The sequence below is a fragment of the Octopus bimaculoides genome, chromosome 4 (assembly GCF_001194135.2).
Source record: "Octopus bimaculoides isolate UCB-OBI-ISO-001 chromosome 4, ASM119413v2, whole genome shotgun sequence".
NCBI classification, from domain to species: Eukaryota; Metazoa; Mollusca; class Cephalopoda; order Octopoda; family Octopodidae; genus Octopus; species Octopus bimaculoides.
The window spans coordinates 25,254,369-25,275,274 of record NC_068984.1 but is presented as its reverse complement, the minus strand read 5'-3'; the positions used below and the strand labels follow the sequence as shown (position 1 = coordinate 25,275,274).

Below are 20,906 nucleotides of genomic sequence, written 5' to 3'. Positions count from 1 at the left end.
TTAATCCAGTGACTGCTTCAAATAAGTTCCGGGCAACTTGTTTTCTAAGTTTAATCCTTGTATTCAAGTTTGATTATTTTGTAATAATATTTAGATTCTTATGACTAAAGTGTGATGTTAAATATGTCTTAATCAGTAAACATCTAATGAGAAAAGGACACTGACCTGTGTTATTATAAAATTGGTTAAATCTGTCAGTAGTTATTGCTATTTTCTGCTGTAATCTAAAATAACCAAGGCCAAACACAAAAGTCTTGTGCTAAATTGAAACCTGGTTAAACCAGTGATTAACTTGAGGCATTTTACCATGAGCAATGTAACAAACCAACATTTTAAGAGTGTTGATTTTTTTTAAATGAAGGCAACTGACAAATTATTATTTTTCTATTTAGTTCTATAATATAATAACAATGCACATGTATTGTTAATTAGTATTGAATTTATTTTCTGATCCATGTCCAGTACCATCATCACCATCTTTTTCTTCTGCTTGCTATACCAGACGTGGGTTGGAGAAATGTCACCACAGTTCACACTAGTTTTTATTTAGAGTTACTACTCTCTTAGATGGGTTGGAGAACCCTGTCTTACTTGTCCTATCTATATTTGGCATGATTTCTATGTCTGGAACTTTTCCTAATACTAACCATTTTACAGACTGTGGTGGATGTGATTTATTGTGACACCAGCATTAGAGAGTGTGTCACGTCCTTTGTTTGCTAACCCTTTACACTTACCACTGTGCATTAAGGAATTTGCTTCCCAACCATATGGTTTCAGACTCAGTCCCACTTGCCTTGGGCAAGTATTTTCTATTATATTGCCCTGAGCCAACCAAAACTTTATGAATGAATTTAGTAGATGGAAATTGAAAAAAATTCCATCATATATGTGTGTGTTACTATCTTCTTGCCTTGATATCATACAATTGTTATAAGTGAGTGTCACCATTATGCAAGTGGTATCATTTTTGTTTCCAATCTTCCATGAAAACATGTCTGATCGGGAGGGCGGGGGCAAATATTACCTCATTTGGAAACAAATGAAGGTTGGTAACACGAAGGGCTTCTGTAGAAAATCCACCACAACAAAATTCTGTCTTACCTTTGAAAGCATGTAAGAGTGGACATTAAAATGATGATGATGATTTTGTGTGTGTGTGAGAGAGAGAGAGAGAAAGAAAGAGAGAGAGTGAGAGAGAGAGAGAAAGAAAGAAAGAGAGAGAGAGAGAGAGAGAGAGATCATCATCATTTAATGTCCATTTTCTCTCCTGGCATGGGTTGAACAGTTTGGTTGGATCTGGCAAGGCCAGGGGCACACTAGACTCCACTGTCTGTTGTGGCATGCTTTCTACGGCTGGATGCCCTTCCTAATGCCAACCACTCCACTGAGTGTACTGGTTGTTTTTAACATGGCATCAGCACTGGTATTAATTCTGCTGTGGTAGACGGGTCTTCAAATTGTATTTGATAGAAAAGTCAATACTTTCTCCAGGTATTCATCTCTATTATTTTTAGCTTTCTCTCATCTTTGTAGATTCATCATTTTAATAAATTTTAAATGGTAATTGGTGTATTATTTGTTGGCAGATTTAATAAAGTTTTATTTTTAAATAACTTGAGCTGTAGTCAGGAATATTTTTTTTATTGTTGATAAAAACCTGATTTACTTGAAGACTAACCAGAGATTTCAGATGAATTTGTTTTAGTATTGGGGAAGCTTTGGACAGGAATATTTTCTTACCAGTTAAGTCATTCGATAATTTAAATATTTCCTTGTTATCTTTCATCTCTGAATCATTTTTCCCTCTCTTCCTCTTACACTTTTAAATTTCCATATTAATATTCTACTCAGAGCTTCACTTAGATTGGTCAAAGTGTATGTATGTGTACGGGGTAGTGTTATTTACTGATAAATGTTACTGTGTTTTCTATTTTTCTAATATAACTAAATATCTTAATTTCAGATGGCTCCAGAATATTCCAACCATCTCACTCGGCTGGCTGACCAGTGTTTGAGGGAAAGTTGGTTGAAGCGGAATTCTCGGGCAAGTGACACGTCAAGTGCATACTCTGGGTCAGATGTAATGCAATCCTCGATAGATGGGCAGGAAAATGTTGACCTCGAGTACAGCGGCCTGACAGAAAGCATGGTAGATTCTGATGAAGAAGAAGGTTATGGAGAATCTTCAGAGGTAAGACATTTTCTTTTCTATTGAAATTATATTCATTACCATATTGTAGTTGTTTGCTGTTATTCTCTGTTTCAAAAGGTGGAAAGATTTTACTGAAGAAGAAAAGTCAACTAAGATCTAATGGAATAAAACATCCTCTGAAATGTAATTAAAAATTATATAGAAAGATTAATTAATTAATTAGTTGATTTTCAGTTCCTCTGAGCTATTAGATTTAGTGTATTGTGTGTATGATTGCTAAAAATGAGTTAATTCAGACTGGTTGTTGTCCAAGAACCATGTATAAAATTAGGCATAAACACATTTTATATATATATATATATATATATATATATATATATATATATATATATATATATATATCTGATTTCTGATCAGTCGGAAGTCTCTTTGATGAAGAGTTCTCTGTTAATTTTTGTTTTCAGCATGTGTCTGTGTATTCAAGTTAGTGGAATGCAAAATTCTCTACTACTTGATTTTGTTAAGCATAGGATATCACTGGTCAGCTTCCAAGCATAATATGTTTGTAGCTATTGTATTATGTCACACTGTTTTGGAATTTGTTCTCTGTTAGGTCTACTTTACAAAGTAGAATTAAGTACATTGTTGTAAAATTTTACACAAATTTGGTACTAATACTAATTTGGGGGCCTTAGATTGTTATTATATATATAGTCATCTAGTCATTCATAATCCTATCTGTGTGTATAGTCGTCTCTTTGTTGCTTTTGAACACAGACACACTATTCAGGCACTTAAAAATACTTCACATACATGCAAACACATACTGCTTGCACAAATAAATTAATTTGACAATACACTGTAAACATACACATAAATTTCGTTTGTTTTTGCCCACATCATCATTTTTTAACCTCTACATTTTCATGCATGGGCCACATGGAAGTTATTCAGCTAAATTTTCTATGCCCATATACCCTTCCTGTTTCCAAGCAAGGTAATATTTCTCCATGACTAGATATTTTCATGGAAAATAGGAAACAAATAACACTGCTTGTATGACAGTGACACTCGTTTACAACTTATGTAATGTCAAGACATGGAGGCAAGTGCATGCGTGAGAGAGAGAGAGCAAGAAAGAAAGAAAGAAAGAGGCTTCTTTTTTGTTAATCAAATCTAGTCATAAGGCTTTTGATTAGCTTGGGCTATAGTTAGTAGAAGACACTTACCCAAAGTGTCATGTGGTATGACTGAACCCAAGACCATGTAATTGGAAGATGAACTTCTTAACCACAATCACATATGCACTTACCATTCATGCACGCACATACATTCAAGTACATATACACATTTATTCCCTAACCCACAAAATTATGTTTACTTAATTGTTGTCTGTTCTGAAGTTGCTGAATTTGTAACCAAACTACTTAAAATAATAGACTTGATTTTTAAAGCAGTTATATTCTTACCTGTACCATATGTTTATAATTAATTTTATTTCTTCATACCAAACTACATCAGTCATAATATAAATGACATAGGAGTGAAGTGTATGGGAGAAATAAATTAAGGGGAAAAAAATCATATGCTAGTAATTTTGCATTTTTGTTGACTTAAATAATTAGAAACTAAATTATTTTTTTCGTATCTTCAGAATTTTATTGTAATTTACTTCACCAAATGTATTTACTTTATTGCAAAGAAAACGTAATATTTAGTCGTTTTCTTAAATATTTCGTTGATTGCATAAGCATCTTGTTGTCACTATTGCATTGGCTGTGTTTGTCATCATCGTTATCAGTCTCTTTATTTACTTTAAATAATACTCAAAATGTTCAATGTAATTAACTGGTTACGTTGTTGTCTTTCACTGTCAACTTAATTAGAATTAATAGGTGTAAGGTAACATTTAATTTACTTTTTCCTTTGTAGCTCTTCAGCATTGTTACATCTTTGTTTTCTTCACAGCATAGTCTTTTGCATTTAATTGTCTTCATTCAAAGCAACAAATTATAGAGTAGGGTTATGGCGTAACTGTTAGATTAGCTGTGGTAACACTAAAAATAATAAAAGCCATGTATGTATTGTGTTACCTTGTGAAATATGACAGAATGTTGTTAGTGTGAATTGTTAGTTTGGTATCTCATTGCACAATGTTTTTGGTGTGAAAGTGTTAGTTTTGTGTATTGTCCAATGTTGTTGGTGTGCAAGTATTACTAGTTTGGTGCTTCATCCCCCCGAGACAGAGAGAGAGAGAGAGAGTGTGAGAGGTATTTGAGGACATATTTGGTAATTTAATAAAACCACTTTAATCTAGCAAAAATCAATTGTATTTCAAATTTCAATAAAAATTTGTGCATATGTCAAAAAGCTTTGTTATAAGATTATTCTATGAATCTGCTGCCAGTTTCTCTTACTATTTTAATGCAAGACTGGAATCATTGACATCCCTGCACTAAATAGTCCTTATTCATTTTGAGCATCACCTGGATAGTAGTAGCCTTCAGTGAAGTTATGGTATTGTGGGGATGTTGATTAGTCTTCTTTTCTATTATTCTCTAAACATAGCAGCCCATTGAATTTAAATTTGGTGAGTTTGGAGGGCACAAGTTTGGTGCTAAATGAGCATAAAAATTGCCTGATATCCATTCTTGGGTTATGTGGACTTTGTGAAAAGATGCTGAGCCTTCTACTGTGTACTTCATCCATGCAGAATTTAACTACTGTATCCAGCAGCATTAATTCTAAGACCTCATAGAATGATGTGAGATGATATGACATGACCTTCATTTCTTGCCACTCCTAACACCATCACAGTTGTTTGAAACAGTATATGTAACTATAGGACATCAGAAAGATTTGCACATTATCATATGCCATTTCTCCTGTTAGACTGGGCCAAAGTTTTTCCGGTCAGAGAAGAACCATGTTTATGAGAGTTCTTAACCTTGCTAAGTAACCACTTGGCAAGGATGAAATGGTTTCCCTGTGCCCTTGCAGACATGAATTGACTTCTCAGTACTTATGATTTTTATTGAATGTCCTCATGCATCACAGCTATGGTAGTCCACTCTGACACCTGAAGTTCTTTGGCAATGACCCTCATTGATTTTCCAGGATCATCATCAATTATGTTTTAGATATGTTGGATGAATTGTGATGTTCTTATAGTGTTTGAATGTTTAGAATGTTTTTTCTCTTTGATACAGTCAAGACGCTTCCAATTCCATCCAACTTTTGTGTATAAAGATCTTGCAACACCTAGAAAGTTGGCAATTTCTGAATCACTGTGTTCTGCATATATGGCATCAATGACTGCGTGTGTTTTCATTTCTTGTGTTAGCATTTTATCTCCCATGGGGGAATTTGAAATAAATAAAAACCTTTAAATTGGTTTGAAGAGAGTATTATACAAATAATTAAGTGTCCTCATATATCCCTTGCACTATATATATTATTGAGTTTAACTATAAATTTTATTTGGCTATGAAGAGTTACAGATGTGAAAGTGAACTTGAGAGTTAATTAGTTTCTCAGATAACACACTAGAAAATAATTACTTTCTATTGCCAGTTACTCTTATGATGATTTATGATGGAAATATATCTAATGAACTATTTGGCAATTAATGCATTCAAGGTAGTTGAGAATCAAGTAATATCTCTTTGTTTCTGGAATTTTGAACAAGAAAAGAAATCTAATTATGATTCTTGATAATTTTATCAACTCTCAGTTATTTTGGAGCTTCTCAAAAATAATGACAAATATAATATCGGATTTTTTTATTTTTAAATTCCAGTATTATAAAAGTAATTGTGTTTTCAACTTGGTTTTTTTCTATTCGTTGCAAATTGTAAATTTAAAAATCTGATATCAGTTCAGCCCTTGCCAGCATGGAAAGCAGATGTTGAAGGAGGAGGAGAAGGATGATGGAGGTGATAATGATGTTGATAATGATTTGTATTGCTGGAATCTGGAATTTATTATAAATGACAACTTTTCTTTGTGACATTTTTATTTGTTGCTTCCAAACTACATATTTGTTCTTTTAAATCAGTCATGGGTATCCTGTAGCTTGCAGGACTTTCTGAACAGCACACTTAAAGAAAAATTACTTCAAATATTTTTAGTAGTGTGGCCTGTCTGATGATGAGCCATGTCTCATGCAGACTACGTCTCAAAAAAAAAAAGGGTGCCTATGCCTGTTTTAAATGGTGATTTTCTTTTATTCTTTGTTTGTCTCTTATTCTCTCTATCTTGATCAAAGAACCTGTTATGCATTCTATATTCTTTTTTTTCCCCTTCAGCGATTTGATCTTTTCCAGGAGGTGAGGTTTAGTTTTTGTGTTTTGTCTTTTACACAATAAAAATGCAATATATCTTTCTGCTTCTTCTGCACTGTAACAAAACAAAAATGACCCCCTCCCCCCAGTTTTCAATCTCAGTAACACTTATTACATTTATGCTATTGTGTTTCTTGTCTGTGATATATGTGTGTATATATATATATATATATATATATATATATATATATATAAATATATATATGTATATGTAAGAATCCATGTCATAAAAAACAGGCACTAATATATTTCTCAATGGAGTGAGTATATTAATATTTATACTATACAGTATTATAGATCCATTTCAGGTGATTTTTACCGATCAGTTTTGCAATTGAGATAGTGCCAAGATGAAAAATACTTTCCATACCAGCTCTTCTGATGAGTGCCATTTTAGGTTATCCCCTAATTTGTGTGTAAAACCAATTTGTAAAATCAAATCAGCTGAAGTGGATCTAGAATACTATATATATATTTACTAAGTCTTAATGAAAATTGTACCTGTTAGTAAAAGCCTTACATATAGGCAATAAAAAGAAGTAAACAATTGAAAATAATTATTAATTTGTTCCTCTTTATCTATATAATAGTTTGTGTTTTGTTATAGTACACTGTGTATTATTCCTCTGGTTCTCCTGATCATAATGGTGTTCTCTGGTTGTAGTTAGTTCTCATGTCCCTTGGCAAAACACTCTGTTCTAGTTATATTATATCAGCATTAGGCATTTTACATTACCTTTCTATACATTCTCTCTTTTTGGTATCCTTCTCTCTATTCCCTACCTTTGTCTCATATTATTTTTCTTTTATCTTTCTTTCTCTCCCTCTTTCACTTTCCTTTCTTTGGCACTTTGTCTTGATTTCTTCTTGTTTTTTTTAATTATTATTTTCTCATATCTGATTTTGTTATTCCATTGTTTTTCCCTTTCTCTCACTCCTTTTCCCTCGTTCAACCCTTTCTTGCACTTTCTCCCTAGCATGTCCTACAACACATAAGCTAAACTGACTTATTGCAAAGTTTGTTCTATTGATGGCATCTTGAATACTTTCTCGTCATTTGTAATGTGAAGCTGGTTGGATATTGTGATTCCTAACTGTTACAATAGTTTTACTGCCACTAGGTCTATGTCACTACACCAATCACAATGATTTCATAATCATATGTAGTCAACATTAAAAAAAAAAGAAGACACTCATTTCTGTTCTAAACATTTACATAATTTTATGCAGGTATTTCAAATTACATTTCATGTGCACTTATGTTTAATATTTAAACATATCAATTCAGTGGAGAGACAAAGAGGCACAGATATACTATCAAAGGCAGCGAGCTGGCAGAAATGTTAGCACGCCGGGTGACATGCTTAGTGGTATTTCGCCTGTCTTTACATTCTGAGTTCAAATTCCGCCAAGGTCGACAACTTCACCATTCATCCTTTCAGGGTCGTACTGGGGTTGATCTAATCGACTGGTCATCCCCTCCTCAAAAATTTCAGACCTTGTGCCTAGAGTAGGAAAGATATACTATCAAATGTATGTACATATAATATTACTAAAATAAAATATGTCAGTAACTCAACAGAATAAAAAGAAAAAGATTAATGTTTATTTGAAAATGTTTTAAATTTGGGAAGTACTTTTTCTGTCAGTTAATTTTATACACTTAAACGTTCTTGATATTTAATTAATTAATTAATTAAGAAATGAAGCATTTACTTATTCTTTAATAAGTTCTGCTGACATGAAAATGGTCAGTGTCTTCAATTCTAATTTGACTTTTATGGATATTTCTCTCTTTCCTTTTCAGATTAAATTTCATTTTATCACTCATAGTTTCCACTTTCTATTAGTTGTATTCATGACAAAGATTTTACCCAACCTAATATAGATCTTTTTATGTATTTTTATATGTCATGACTAAATTGTAAAACATGCATCACAAACACATATTTTAGGGTGTACACTAAAGTTTTTGTCATAAGTGTCATGTTCCACTTAAAATCATTAATATATCCTGTTGTTGGCTGCGGTTTAAGAGGTCAGAATTGATATGATGTTCACTATATGCTCGGAACCTGTAGTTCTATTTCAAACCCAACCTTAGTTAATATTGTAATTTTTATTCTTCTGAGGTTGATTTCCCAATTGATTAATAGGAGTAGCTAATGAAGGAAACTCATAAATACTTCATGATATTTCAAACATACAAAAGTTATGATACCATACAAACTTATTTTGTGTTTAGAATTTTAAAAAATGTTTTAGGTTGATATTATTTCCTGGTGAATACCGGTAATAGTCATTTCTCCTTTTAACCCTTTAGCATTTAAACTAGCTATATCTGGCCAAAATATTCTGCTTTTATGTTCAAACTGGTCAGATCCAACATCTCACACCTACCCTACAGTGTCATTGTAAAAATAAACAATCACATCACTGAGATCTTGAAGCCACAAAATAATGCATGATTAATTCAAAACAATGTGGATAAATAAGCATTACATGTGACAGAATAATCTAGATGCTAAAGGGTTAATAAATATTGTAATATGAAACCTGCGTATTGTTGGTGAATTTTTAATATAGAGTTCATGTGAAATGATTCAAATCCAGTTCTGTAAACCATCAGGTTGCTTAATCAAGTTAACAATTTGAATTGTGATTCAGTATCAGTTTTATATCTCTCTCCTTCTCTCTCACCCCTTCTCCCTAAAAGGTAAGGAAAAATTAGGGATATGGACTTTCATGCCTTGCTGAAAGACAACTAGTTTTCAAAAGTAGTATAATTATTTTTAACTTCTCAAGTTAAAATATCCATGAACATGATACATTCCTTTCATCTGTCTGATTGTCTGTCTCTCTCTTTCTCTCACTTTCTGCTCTTCAATTTGCAAAATGGCTTTTTCAGTATTTCCTCATCAACTACTCTTCAGGTATATCACTGTTGAAAAGTTTGCTTCTTTAAGAAGCCCACATTCTCAGCCAAAACATATCAATTATTTTATTTTCACCATTGTTAGGCAAATGATTATTCATATTTTTTGATCAGACATTTATACAGCAATTTTCCTTTGAATTTCAATATTGGATCATATTATACAGCCCAGAACATGTTAACATTCTCTAATCATAACCCCATTTCTGTATATCCTTTAGTGATATAATAAAGAAACATGAAAAAATTGTCACATGAAATAGGTTATTTCCTTCCACTCCACCTAGTGGTGTAGCTAATTTTGAAAGTAAGAAATAAGCATTTGTAGGTTACTGGTACTTTATTAAATCTGGAAGGTTGAAAAATAATTACAAGAAGATCTAAACCTAGTTATGTGATGAAGCTTGTTACCACATGGCTTGCTAATCTTTGCAGAAAAATCACTGCAACAAGCTGCATTAAACAAACTGTCTGTTCTATAGAACTGAATCTAACAGTTTGTTCTTTGTTATGCATGTCATTCATTTGACACTTGACAATTAGTTGCAATCAAAATAGTGTCATGCCAGCTGCAAAGAACTAAGATTTTGAGATGGGGGTTACAATTCTCTCTTTAACCGAGGTGGAAGGAAACATGACAAAATCAAGTTTTAAGATCTCCGCTTATTTTAATAAGCAAATGTCAGATGCAGCTTGTTATATGTTTTGCACTACAGTTTGCTATTTGATATTCTGTGTCATTTGTATAGCATAACTTTAATTATATATAATGAGGCTTTGTTTGCCTTGTAGCCTTGATAGAAAGTTACACTAATGGACTGAAATAAGTTGAAGTTTGCTGGCTAAAATGCTTAAGATACTGTCATATTAATTAAAAGGCCATTTGATTTGCTCCAAGGGGAAACAAATCAGAAAGGAATTTATCAAATTTAACACCTGGATGCAGATATACATATGTAAATAATTCTTTTAAAGTGTATATCTGTAGAAGAAACTAACAAATTTCATGAAAGCTAGAACACAGAAATAAACAAAACTCAAGATTTAAGCTTCCAATTTGATGGAAGAGAGCCCAAAGGTTACTTTAGTGCAGTTGGTTAGCATGTCTGACATGGTCACTGAAAATGTATGGTTCAAATCCTGCTGGTAGCCTTTTTTTCTATGCAAGAGAGTTTTAACTTAGTATATTACAAGCTCTTCTGTATAGTTGCATTTGCTTTGCAACACACTAATAAATGATTTAATTATATCTCTCTCAATGCTTCTGGATTCATATTCTAAATGTAAAAATAAAAAGGCTTTAGTGTTTGATAGAGAAACTTAACTAAATAAAAATAGAAGTCAGGGTTCTTAGTAATGTTTAAAGTGAAATCTTTGTTCACTAAACCAATTTATTTCTAACAAGTGATTTAGAAAAATAATAAAGTTATTTATAGGTATATTAAGCTGGTATTCGAAATAGAGTAATTTACTTATTAAAATCAAATATTATTCTTTCAAGCAAGAATACAGATTTCAAACAAGATTTGTATTTAAACTTGAAAACTTTAAGAGATAGTCTCAGGTGTGTTGGATTGGAAAGAGTTAAAGTAGAAAGCAGTCAACTACATTAACAGCTCCAATAGAAAGCATACATCACATGTGCATAAACACACACATGCATACACTCCCATTCACTTTGATCAGGTTCAAATAAAATATTTCTATACCTTTCATTACATGCCTTAGAGTTATATCAGAATTTTATATCATGCATTCAAAAAGTTCCTATTTTCCAGTAATTTTCAGTCTACTTATACAAATACCTTCACGTAATTTTGTGATGAGATTAGTTTTACTGAAAACTTTTTTGTTTTTAATATGAATTCTTAGACCCACTAGCTAGTATGTATACAGTTGTTCATGTTAGAAATTCCTTTTTCCTAGATTCTTTTCATGAATTCCATATGATTCAAAAAAATATTTCTAATAAAATATTATGCTTTTATTTGACTAGTTTTTCATTAATAATTTAGGAAATTCCATGTTATAAAGAGTTGTACATGATTGCATGATCAGTTGGTTCTTTTTAGATTACTAGAATTATTTACTGACCTAATTGTAATAACTTATTGATATATTTTGCCCCACTCTTACATTAAGAGTTCAGATATCCTCATGGCTGTATATGAACTGATAGTCAAGTAACTAGGTGTTTACTACCTAATGCATTTCCTAATTATGATAACTATAATAATCAATATTTAATTACTGTTATGTACTAATTTGAAACTTGTAAGTATTACATTATTGATTGTGTTTTATCTGCATTTCTGATAGGGATAAAAAAAAAAAAAGGTCCAGTAGCTGATTAGGGTTTAGTCAAAGAACTTGCAGTATACATGCAGTTCAATTATATGAATTTTTGAGCTCTTTGGACAAAACTTTGAACTTTACCTGCATGAAAAGAATGACCATGCATTTAAGAAATTTGCTTAACAATCCCATGGTTTCAATTTCAATTTCACTATGTAGTGCCTTTGGCAAGGACCTTCTACTGTAGCCTCAGGTTCATCCAATCATTCATTGTAAGTGTATCTGGGTTGATAGACACCATGCAGGTCTGTCAGGTTCACCATGTTGTTATTTAGTTAGTAGACTTCATTGGTGTCTGCTTTAACACCAACACATTGCTCTTGGGTACCTTTAGCGGAGTTGACTCTGTTGCAAGTATTTGAACTAGTTCTCTAGACTTAGAATTGCAAGTCATGGTTCCTCCCTTTACTCTTCATATTATTGAATCCTGTGAAATGTCATGGGCTCTGCTCTTCCTCCAAAACAGAAAAAGTCCCTTAATTTAAATTAGGTACTAAGGTAGGAACAGCTTATTAGCCCAGCAGTGATAACAGTTGGTCATGTTAGCCCTTTAGGATTCAAACTGGCCATATCCAACCCAAATAATCTACATGTTTTATGTTCCAGCTAGCCAGATTTGGCCTCTTACACTTATCCTACAATGTCATTCTTAAAATATATAATTACATTGTTGACATCTCACAGCTACAAGGTAATACATGATTAATTCAAAACAATGTCAATAACTACTACATTTGACTAAATAATCTGAATGCTAAAAGGTTAAATGATATACTGAGGGTCATTATCTTGATAATATTTCATTTCTATAGATTTCTCTATGTAGAGAGAACATAGACCAGAATGTAAACTTGAGTCATTCTATAATTTTCATATTCATTTCTCCCTCCCCATTTTTTTCCTCTAATTTTCAACTTATTTCCTTGTAGGATTTGGTTCCTTTGAGATTTTTTTCAAACCATCTGTTGTTAATTTCTTGATTTTGTTATTTTACAATTGTTAAATGGTCTTTTATATACTTTCTTGTATTCTGTTCCAGCTCTATACAACACGAGATATTGTGTACGAGAGTCTGAAGAAAGATCCAGACAAGAGGACTGAAGATGATATTGAAACACTTTTGGATTTTATGAGACACTTTTCTGTAAATATTTCTTTTTTTCTTCTTTTAATAATATACCAAAATAAAGATCTTTAATGAATAAGGCAAGATAGAAATTTGAAGCAAATGATTTAAATTATTTATGCTTTGTAAATTATAAAAGCATAAAGTAAAATAAGAAAAGAATTTTCATTGTGCTTTTAGCAGCTGTGAAGCTAAAATGTTGAATTAATGATTGCAATATGATTAATATCCTTGTTATTATGTTGTCAAGATGTTGTTGCCCTCCGGCAAGAATAGTTTCACTGCATGTTTTTGTTAACCTGACTATTTCATTTCACCATTGAGAAGATAATTCAAATATTTATTCAAATAATTTATATGCAAATTTCCAGATCTACAAGTTTATTGAACTCTTAGATTATTTCAGCAGCACAGCCATTCTGCATTTCTTGACTGTGTGTGTGAGTGTGTGGGTGTGTAAAAGCAGCAGATCTATCAAGGATAGTCAGAGATAGTAAAAATATTTGGCAAAGTATGAGTTATCTGCATAGTCAGTCGGGTAATGTAGAAAAGTACTTTCCCTAATGATTGGCAGAGCAGCTGCATTGTCAACTGCTACAAGAGCCAAAAAGATTCTGCAGAAGGAAGCACAAAATAGATAGATCAGAAGCATCGAATTGATCAACTAACTTTAAACATGGCAGGAGTGAATTAGATGAGATACAACTTAGATATGTACCAAGTTAGGGAGCCAATAATCCCTTCTTTTTAGCAAGACAACTGCAGGACAAGCCCTTAGTTAAATGAAGACCCCTATAACTAGCACTTGTAGACCTGAAGACCCTTGACAGAGTAGCATGCTTTGTAGTCTGGTAGTTGCTGAAAAAATTGGATGTAGATGAATGTCTTACAACAGTCATGCAGGTACACAGTTACTATCAGCAAGATGAGTTAGCAATGAAATCTGTGAGCAATTTAACATACAGGTTGGCATTCATTAAGGTTCAGTTCTCAGCCCCGTTCCTATTTATTATGGCTCTCAGCTATGAAAGAAGAATTAAACTGATTGTTGGTAGGAACTAAAGTGATGTTTGATATGCAGAAAAGGTATATGTAGGCATCCTATACTGTGAATCCTATGTAAACTGTGAGTGCATAAAAGTTATGGTAGGATTATAGGAAGCTGACAGAGAAGAAATACTTTATATGTTGTAGATGTATGAGGATATACTCATCTATGAAATTTTTGAAACTGCTCATTAAGCTCATTAAAAGGCAACCTAATCAGAAGTAAATGTTGTGAAAGTGTAGTAGCCAGAGTAAATACAGGGTGAAAACTGTTCAGGGAGTTACTAATTCTAATGACGATGTAGAACTTTACTCTTTACGTGAAAGATACTTTTGTATGAAGTATGGTATTGCATGATAGCAAAACATAAATATTGAGTACAGAGGATTTGCTAAGGTGAGCTGTTGTGCTAGGTGTGTTATGTAAGCATGCATGAATGAGGGATCACAGGTTAACTAAGAGGAAAACTGGATGTAAGGGGAATCAACTGTAATGTGTTAGTATAAACATGTGATGCATGTGAAGCGTGTTGATTGGGTGAAAAAGGTGTCAAGTATTCCAAACAATGTGGCCTGAGGGCATAGGACAGAGTGGCAAAAGCTGATTGTGGGATAATTAACTTCATAAAAGATATGACAAAGGATTACAAGTAGTGGGCTCTTTGCTAGGAATGTTGGTCTAACCCACTTATGCATGGAAAAATGGGTGTAAAATAACTAGGGTATATAGGCACTGGCATGTCTGTGTGATTAAGAAGCTTGTTTTGCAACCATGTGATTCCATGTTCAGTCCCACTGCATGGCATTTAAATGTTTTCTCCTATAGCCCTGGGCACAACCAATGCCTTGTAAGCATATGGAAACTGTGTGGAAGCTTGTTGTGTGTTTGTGTGTATGCATCCCTCCACCATTGCTTGACAGTTGGTGTTTTTTTTTTTCATTTTTACACCCCCATAACTTAGCTGTTCAGCAAAAGTGACTGAGAGAATGGGCAACAGATTTTTGTTTTAAAAAAGTTCTGGGGGTTGATTTGTTTGTCTAAACTTTTCAAGGGTGTGCCCCTGCATTGCCATAATCCAATGATTGAAACAAGTAAAAGATAAAAAGTGTAATGTGCATGTTTGTGTGTGCGTGTGCACACACACACTTTCTCTCTCTCTCTCTCTCGTAGTTTTATGAATTACTGAATTCTGCATAATTAGCGCTTGCTTGATTTACTGCAGTATTCAGCATCGGGGTAAGATATACTTTTAAATTGTTGATTATTGCCAAAGATAAAGGCAGTGGGTTGATTTATTTAAAAAATATATTCAGATGATATTAATCTTCAGTGTTATATATTGAACACACATTCTCTTTCTATTTTAACATTTACAGTCGCGTTGTAGAAAAACTGCACTTTCATTTTCAAGAACTCTTTGTAAGATTGTGTGAAACAGTTGCCAAAATTACATAAAACACATTGAAAAAAATTTTTTTTTTCTTTGTGTATTTTCCTCTGATAATTGGTAGTTGTAGTAAATCTGTTTGGAAATCAATGATTCGACTTGATCACTTTGACCTTAGATTGGCATCCACCCAACTCATAGATTACACGTTTTCTATAAACGCCTGTTCCTGATTAACTATTTCTCAAAAATTCAAATCCATTTAAACAAATTATTACAGGTTCTTTGCTTTGTAACCACTACTCTCTGGGGCTTTTTAACAATCAAGAAGAAAAATTCTTGTTAGTAATTAGCATATTTTATGAAATGGTGCCAATTTTCTTCAAGAAAGTAAATACTTTTTGGTTCACTTACAACATATTAGAAAGAAATTGAGAAGATTCCATCAATATAACTTGTCTTATTTGAGACAAAGTGCTTAACTCTAATCCAACATTCTACATAGGCATGGCTGTGTGGTTAAGAAGCTCACTTCACAACCTTGTGGTTTAGAGTTCAGTCCCATATTGGACAAACAATTTGTACTATATTGGACAAATAGCATATTGGACAAACATCTTATACTATATTATTTACATTATTTACATTTGTCGGATATTTGTCCTCATCTTGTTTGTTGTTAACACAACGTTTCGGCTGATATACCCTCCAGCCTTCGTCAGGTGTCTTGGGGAAATTTCGAACCTGGGTTCTCATTCCTAACGATGTTACTATTATTATTATATTATTATTATTATTATTATTACTATTATTAATCAGGTCGCTGCCGTGAATCAAACTCAGAACCTTGGGGTTAGTAGCCCGCGCTATTAACCACGGGCATATGGCGTAGTGGTTAAGAGCGCGGGCTACTAACCCCAAGGTTCTGAGTTTGATTCACGGCAGCGACCTGATTAATAATAGTAATAATAATAATATAATAATAGTAACATCGTTAGGAATGAGAACCTAGGTTCGAAATTTCCCCAAGACACCTGACGAAGGCTGGAGGGCATATCAGCCGAAACGTTGTGTTAACAACAAACAAGATGAGGACAAATATCCGACAAATGTAAATAATGTAAATAATTCCTCATCTCTTAAATATAGAACTGTATTATCTTATAATATATCTCCAAGTTTATCAATGTATTGAGGGAATTCGGTAAATGGAAACTGTATAGAAGCTTGTGTGTGTCTATATATATGTCTGTGTGTATTTACATGTGGGTATATGTGTGTATATTTTTGCCCCCTCACCATTTGACAACTAGAGTCAATTTATCTATGATCCTTAACTGGGCAGTTTCGTAAAAGAGAGCAGTAAAAATAGTAGCAGGCTCAAAATAAGTACTGAGTGCAATTTGATCAATTAACCCCTATAAGGTGGTGCTCCAGCATGGCCACAGTCCAATGGCCAAATCGAGTAAAAGAGGTGGAAATTATGTTTAGTAGAGTAGGAGAGTATTTAATTTGGTAGTTTTGAAAATTTATATTTTTGAGTTAAGATTTTGTAAAGCATGGCTGTGTGGTAAGAAGTTTGCTTGCCTACCACATGGTCCTGGGTTCAGTCCCACTGCATGTCACCTTGGGCAAGTGTCTTTTATAATGGCCTAAGGCTGACCAAAGTCTTGTGAATGGATTCGGTAGATGTAAACTCTGTGTTTGACTCTCCTTTTCATGACATCATGTGACAGTTGTAAATAAATGATTGTGAAGTAGTGTCATTCATTTCCAATATTCTTTGAGGTGGCAGAATTGTTAGCTGGCCAGGCAAAATGCTTAGTGCCTTTTTTTTTTTTTTCCATCTATACGTTCTGAGCTCAAATTCTACCAAGGTTGACTTCACTTTTCATCCTTTTGGGATCAATAAAATAAGTACCAATTGAGCATTGGGGCCAATGCAGCTGATTTACTCCTCCTCTGAAATTGCTGGCTTTGTGCCAAAATTTGAAACCAATATTCTGTGAGACCATGTTTGGGCATGGTGAAATATTACCTTGCTTTGAAACAAGTGAGTGTTGGCAACAGGAATGACCATTGGATGTAAAAAATCTGCCTCCATACACTCTGACCCATGCTAGCATGGAAAAGTGATGCTAAATTATTGGTTTTGTGGGTGTTTAACGATAATGGCAAATTATCTCTTTGTTCTGTCAAATTTATTATCTCCTGTGGTCATTAAAATGTGCTACCACTTGTTGATGTTTCATTTCTGTGCATATTTAATAAGGATGTTTAATTTTACCTTTGTTATTTATTAATTTTGTCTCATACCATGAATAATAATCTTTAAGTGAGATGCACTATGAAAAGTTGAAAGAGAGTTAACTGGTATTTAACTTACATTTTGGCACTGGAGATTCTGGCATTTAAAATTCTGTTTCCATTGTTACTAAAATAGAAATTAGAGATGGAAATTTTAATCTTTTTTTTTCTTTTTTCTACACTGTCTGTTCAATTTTTGTAGTTTTTGTTGATACTAACCACATTATTTAACGAATATTAAAAGCCAAGGAAAGCATCTAACACTTAAGAATTACATCAGTGTTACTAATATTACTCTATAATAAGGTGCTGAGCTGGTAGGATCATTAGCACACTGGACAAAATGATAAGTGATATTTTGTCTACCTTTATGTTCTGAGTTCAAATTTCGCTGAGATTGACTTTGGCTTTCATCCTCTTGGGGTTAATAAAATAAGTATTAGTTGGGCAATAAGGTCAATGTAATCAACTTCTCCACCTTCAACCACTTCAGAAACATACCCCATCTACAGTCGGTTGTTTATTTTGCTCTGATTGAAATGTCTAGTGTCAAACCAAAGGAAATTACATACACCCATCGTTATGTAAACTAATGTTTTTCTATTCTACTAGCAATAATGATGTAGCCATGTTATAAGAGTTAAAACTTCAGGAGGTTGAATTTTAATTAATTGCTCATTGTTTTTCTTGATGTTATCGTATATATTTGGCTATTGTTGTAGCTACATATATCTATATTACCATTCCTTTTTGTTTTACAGGCTTTTGCAAACATGACACTGGCCACACGGCGGGCTCTGTGTGCAGTCATGGTTTATGCACAAGTAAAGGAGGCTGGCACTCAAGTAATGAAAGATGGAGAAATGCTCGACTCTTGGTCTGTGATTCTCAATGGAGAAGTAGAAATTACATACTTAGATGGGAACAAAAAGATTTTAACAATGGGAAACAGGTATGTGAAAAATCATATTTAAATAAGTAGTCTTTTTTTTTTTTTTTTTTTTTACCTAAAACTTACCTCTCTTTTTCTAAACCTTTTCTTGGCATTTTTCATTCTATTTAATCAGACATCCCTTTTAGCTCCATAACAAATTGTTGACATCTGACATGTCTTTAAACAAAAACAGACTAACAATCATAATATTGCTAAGATTACTGTCTTGTCTTGCCTTTAAAACAAATTCAATGTATAAAAATGTAGTACAGAATCCAAATTTAAAAAAATTTTATATATTCAATCGTTATGTTCATTGAAGTTAGTATGCTTGGCTATAATGTTAGGTTCAAATCTATGAAATGCACATATTTCATAGACAGTCTGAAAGAAGCTTATTTCACGTGCACATGTTTACTTTCATACTTCTCTGCAAATTGTTCAGCTCAAGGGGTAGTGTTGTTGCATATCATATCAACAAATTGTCTGCTCGTTTAGTGCCTTTGGAAACCTGTGAAATAAAAGTTACCTCACTTGAAAAACCAGTAAGGATTAATGAAAAGAGCATCAAGCTATAAAAAATTGCTTTGAGGATATATTTGTCTAATCCACGCTAGTATGGAAAAATGGGCATAAAAAGGAGGCATTGATAATATGTATTCAAATGTAAGTGTATGCTTAGATATTCCATATCCTGTTGAACAAAACAGTGATAGTATTGACATTTCTTGTTGACATTTTGACCGATTACTCTGCACTTTCAGTAGGGGCTGGTGACAAGAACTGGCTGTAAAATCTTGCTTCAACTAAGTCTGTGTCCAGCCTACGCTAGTATGGAAAAATAAATGTTAGGACAAATGAGCATCATCTTCATCATCAACATTTAACTTCTCCCAGTGTTAGAAGCTTATAAGCGACTGAGAATACAGAACTCACTTGGATGATGTGCCACTCTGCTACAAGTTGAACTTGCAGCTGCTATTGCTTCTTATTTTCAATTGAGTATATTGTTGCATATTGAAATAAAATACCTTGTTTAAGGGTACAATGTGATTTTTGGTCAGGGAATTGAACCTACAACCTTATGTTTGTGAGTTTGACACTAACCTGACTGTAAGTTCATGTGCCTTTATATTTTTACCTGAGAGTAGATCGGATGTAACATGAAATAAAGTGCCTTGTTTGAGGGTACCATATGCTGCTTGGTCTGAGAATTGAACCTACGGCCTTATAATTGCGAATTTAATACTATAACCATAAGGCCATGTGCCTTAACGTTTTTACTTACATTTGCCTTACCTATGTACATAAGGCCTTGTACCTATGTTACGTTTTTACCTGTTTTTACCTAAACCTTAATCTAGCCAAGGAACGCAACTCTGTTTGCTTCTGTGTGTTTGAATGACAAAACGAGTTTCACACCTATTTCATGGTTGAATTGGTATAACAGGAATTGCATCCAACTGTGTAAAACAGTTGTTCCAACTATTATTCCACTCATGCTAGTTATGGTAAATGGATAGGAGAAAAAAAAAATCGATTTCTGTTTAAGTTTCACTTATTGTCAGAATTTTGTTTTATTTATATAAATCAATTTTCTCTCTCTCTCTCTTTTTCTAGTTTTGGTGTTTCTCCTTCTCTGGATGTACAATTGAATAATGGTGTCATGGTAACCAAAGTTGATGACTGCCAATTTGTCTGCATTGCACAAGATAAATATTATAATATCTTACATGAGGTATGTTCTATCAAGTTGACAAAATCTTTTCTTTCTTTTGTTGCTTATATATCAACAACATTTGTCTCTGATTTATTACATTAAAAAAAAAGTTCTTTTCACTGTATCATCATCATCATCATCATCACTAAGGTAGACTTTCATTTTTATACCAGGGTGAAGAAAACACAAGAAAGCATGAGGAACAAGGCCAGGTTGTCATGGTTACTGAACACCGTGTATTAGATGGTTTAAACAGAAAGGGACATATTGTTATCCGCGTAAGAATAACTTATTTCATTCAGTTATTTCTGTAATCAGTTAATCTTCCATTAATACTTCATTAATACTTCATCTTATTGTTGTCACCTGAATTAACTGTGATTTCCAACTCGAGTTATTGCTTTGAGGATATATCTGTGTGAATTCAAAATTGTACAACTACCTTTGCATTTCCATTAACTTATTTTACAACATAGTTGTCACTATGAGATGTGGCATTAGCAGATTTGCATAGAGAAAAATCTTCTTAATGAATATCTGGTGTGTGTGTGTGTGTATGTATATATATATATATATATATATATATATATATATAT

At 32.9% G+C, this 20,906-nt stretch overlaps 1 protein-coding gene across 23 annotated transcripts in view; it reads left to right on the top strand.

Annotated features, from left to right (window-relative positions):
- LOC106881120 (rap guanine nucleotide exchange factor 6) overlaps positions 1–20,906 on the top strand; it is a 453,933-nt gene that overhangs the window by 373,986 nt on the left and 59,041 nt on the right. For 21 of the 23 annotated variants that reach the window (XM_052966966.1, XM_052966985.1, XM_052966976.1 and 18 more), the window contains 6 exons: positions 1,967–2,194; positions 6,463–6,483; positions 12,828–12,932; positions 18,418–18,608; positions 20,211–20,328; positions 20,484–20,588. In XM_052966966.1, the coding sequence (XP_052822926.1) occupies positions 1,967–2,194; positions 6,463–6,483; positions 12,828–12,932; positions 18,418–18,608; positions 20,211–20,328; positions 20,484–20,588 (768 nt within the window). The remainder of the gene's footprint in view (positions 1–1,966; positions 2,195–6,462; positions 6,484–12,827; positions 12,933–18,417; positions 18,609–20,210; positions 20,329–20,483; positions 20,589–20,906) is intronic. The other 2 variants (XM_052966986.1, XM_052966968.1) reach the window with 1 other exon arrangement.